Here is a 2,500-nt window from a genome sequence, read left to right on the forward strand (position 1 = left end):
TGGAAGGGGTTTCTCACTTTCCACAGCGTGGGAGTGGGATGGTGATAAAACACGCTACATGTCTTTTCAGCACCATCGAGAATATTCTAGTCTGGAGCAGAGTTATTCCGGTGACATTTAGTGATCGCATGCAGAGCTTTTGTGCTAAGGATATTCAGACGTGAATTCAGTAACTTGGGGAGAGCTCAACCCTAATATCTATAGAGAAATGTAAGGTTCATAAAGGCAATGAAGACATACTTATCCCCTTGCCCATGTATTTATAGTTTCAGATGCTATATGGCATTTGCAATCTGGAAGAAGATGGGTATATACTTTTCCAACTCTCTCTGATTTTGTTTTCTGAGTTTTTTTATGGTTTAACCCCATACACTCCTCCCTGTTGGGAGGCTAGGACGGTGCCCCTCACAGAGAGCTTTGTAGCGTGGAATTTAATTAACCATGCTGGTTCAACTTCGCCGGTGGCAGGATTCGAACCACCCTCATCTCGACCTTCGCCGCAAGTAACGACACCCTAACCCGCTAAGCTAGCCTCTGAGTACAGAGGGAAAATGAGATTGACAAATTTACTATGCATTACTTGCAATATTAGAGTCAGCCAGTGTTTCTTCCAACTAATCCAAATGATAGTGCGGAATCGACTTAAGTCCTGAAGAAAAATTTTCGCAATTGAAGTCAGAAATGTTTCATAACGAGAAGAACTAGGATTCCATCAATTGTAGATTTCTTAAGTGTGGCGTCAGACTGCTTAGCACTAGCCTTGATAGTAGATGGTCTCGTATTTGCTTTGTAAGTACACGAGTCTCACCAGGAATATCTATCAGTGTTATGATTCTGTATGTGGTGCAGGTATGCCAATTATTCTTTCCTTTCCAGACTGGGGTAATGCGATACTTCCAGTCTCAGAGGAAGTCCATCACACAAATACAATTATTTTCCAGAGACCATTAGTTATTGCAGCCCCAAAAACGTGTATCTTCCAGATGATATTCCAGTTTTTCTCCTTTTCTTAACCCTAACTTCAGCCAATCATTGGCCATTCCAGCGTCGTCTGGAAGGCGCTGATCGAAGGACTGGGTAATCGCACCGCAAAAGATGTGGTACATAGCTTCATGTCTCGGAAACTCGCCAACAGTTTCATTGCGACCATTTACATCAGCAACAGAGTCCAGACATTGTTTAGACTGGAAATACAGACGCTTGAATACATTCAGGGTGCTGAATTGTAGCCGGCTTGCCAGTTCTATGTGCAAGGCATTACTGTCATCCAGTGGGTCGTTCGACTCTCCTAAATAAGAACTAGGGTTTCTATTGATATGTTATTTGGCTATGACTTAGGTTTGGTTTCAAGATATTCACCAATCTCCAACAGTTTCACGATTACAAATTAAATGATGAATATTTGCCTTTTTATAAGAGAACATGCCTGGTCAGCTTAAAAAAGTCATTGTCTGATTAAATTTTCTAGGTTCAGATGAGGAAATACAATAAAACAGAAACACACACACACACACACACACGCACACACACACACACACACACACACACACACACACACACACACACACACACACACACACACACACACACACAAACACACACACACACATAAATACATACACACACACACACATTCGCACAAAAAATAGTAATGAGATATAGAATGGAGGAGGTATGAATTCTATTTCTTGGTTGTTGTTTCATCACTCTCGCTCTACAGAACTGTTATTCCTTTCAGATGTGGATGATTATGGTCCTTCGTCATCCTCTAGCAAAGACCGGCGTTCACCCTCCATCTCTAGTCCCGACCCCCTCATGCGCTACCTCTTCTTTGTCATAACCGGCCCCCCACGTGACACTATGGGAGCTCACCACCAACAGTATCTACTTCGCCCCGTCAGGAGGATTGGGTCAGAGTTCCTGGGCAAGAGGTCGAGCCCGGCCTTGCTCGAGAAGGACCACATCGACGGAGAGAGGGAGGAGGTGGAGGAAGAGAAGGAGGATGGGTCTCCCGAGTACACCACAGGCGTTTCCGAAAGGAGTCCGGAAGCGTCTTGGACGGAGGATGACGACCACGGCGACGAAGAAGTTCCTCAGGACAACGACGACACCTCCGTCAGCGAGACCGAGAAGAGAAGCGTCGGGATGAAGCCGAAGCTTCGGATGTGGGCGACCAACGAACTCCTTCGAGAGATCCTTGGCAAGAGAATGGGATTCGGAATGTCGGCGAAAAACATGGGCTCAGAGTTTCTGGGGAAAAGGTCCATGGGCTATGAGTTCCTAGGAAAAAGAATGATGGGGTCTGAGTTCTTGGGCAAGAGAGGCATGGGCTCGGAATTCTTGGGCAAGAGAGGCATGGGGTCTGAGTTTTTGGGCAAAAGGGCCATGGGGTCTGAGTTCTTAGGCAAAAGAGCCATGGGCTCAGAATTCTTGGGTAAACGTGCTATGGGATCAGAATTTTTAGGTAAGAGGGGCATGGGGTCGGAGTTTTTGGGCAAGA

General features: G+C 45.5%; 1 protein-coding gene across 3 annotated transcripts in view; it reads left to right on the plus strand.

Moving 5' to 3' along the window:
* The window catches only part of LOC143027616 (uncharacterized), a 346,945-nt gene that overhangs the window by 342,242 nt on the left and 2,203 nt on the right, over positions 1-2,500 (plus strand). For all 3 annotated transcript variants that reach the window (XM_076188980.1, XM_076188978.1, XM_076188979.1), the window contains one exon: positions 1,739-2,500. This exon is cut by the window's right edge and continues 2,203 nt beyond it. In XM_076188980.1, the coding sequence (XP_076045095.1) occupies positions 1,739-2,500 (762 nt within the window). The remainder of the gene's footprint in view (positions 1-1,738) is intronic.

Source organism: Oratosquilla oratoria, chromosome 8, assembly GCF_046742065.1.
Source record: "Oratosquilla oratoria isolate Oo_2021 chromosome 8, ASM4674206v1, whole genome shotgun sequence".
In the NCBI taxonomy this organism is placed as follows: Eukaryota; Metazoa; Arthropoda; class Malacostraca; order Stomatopoda; family Squillidae; genus Oratosquilla; species Oratosquilla oratoria.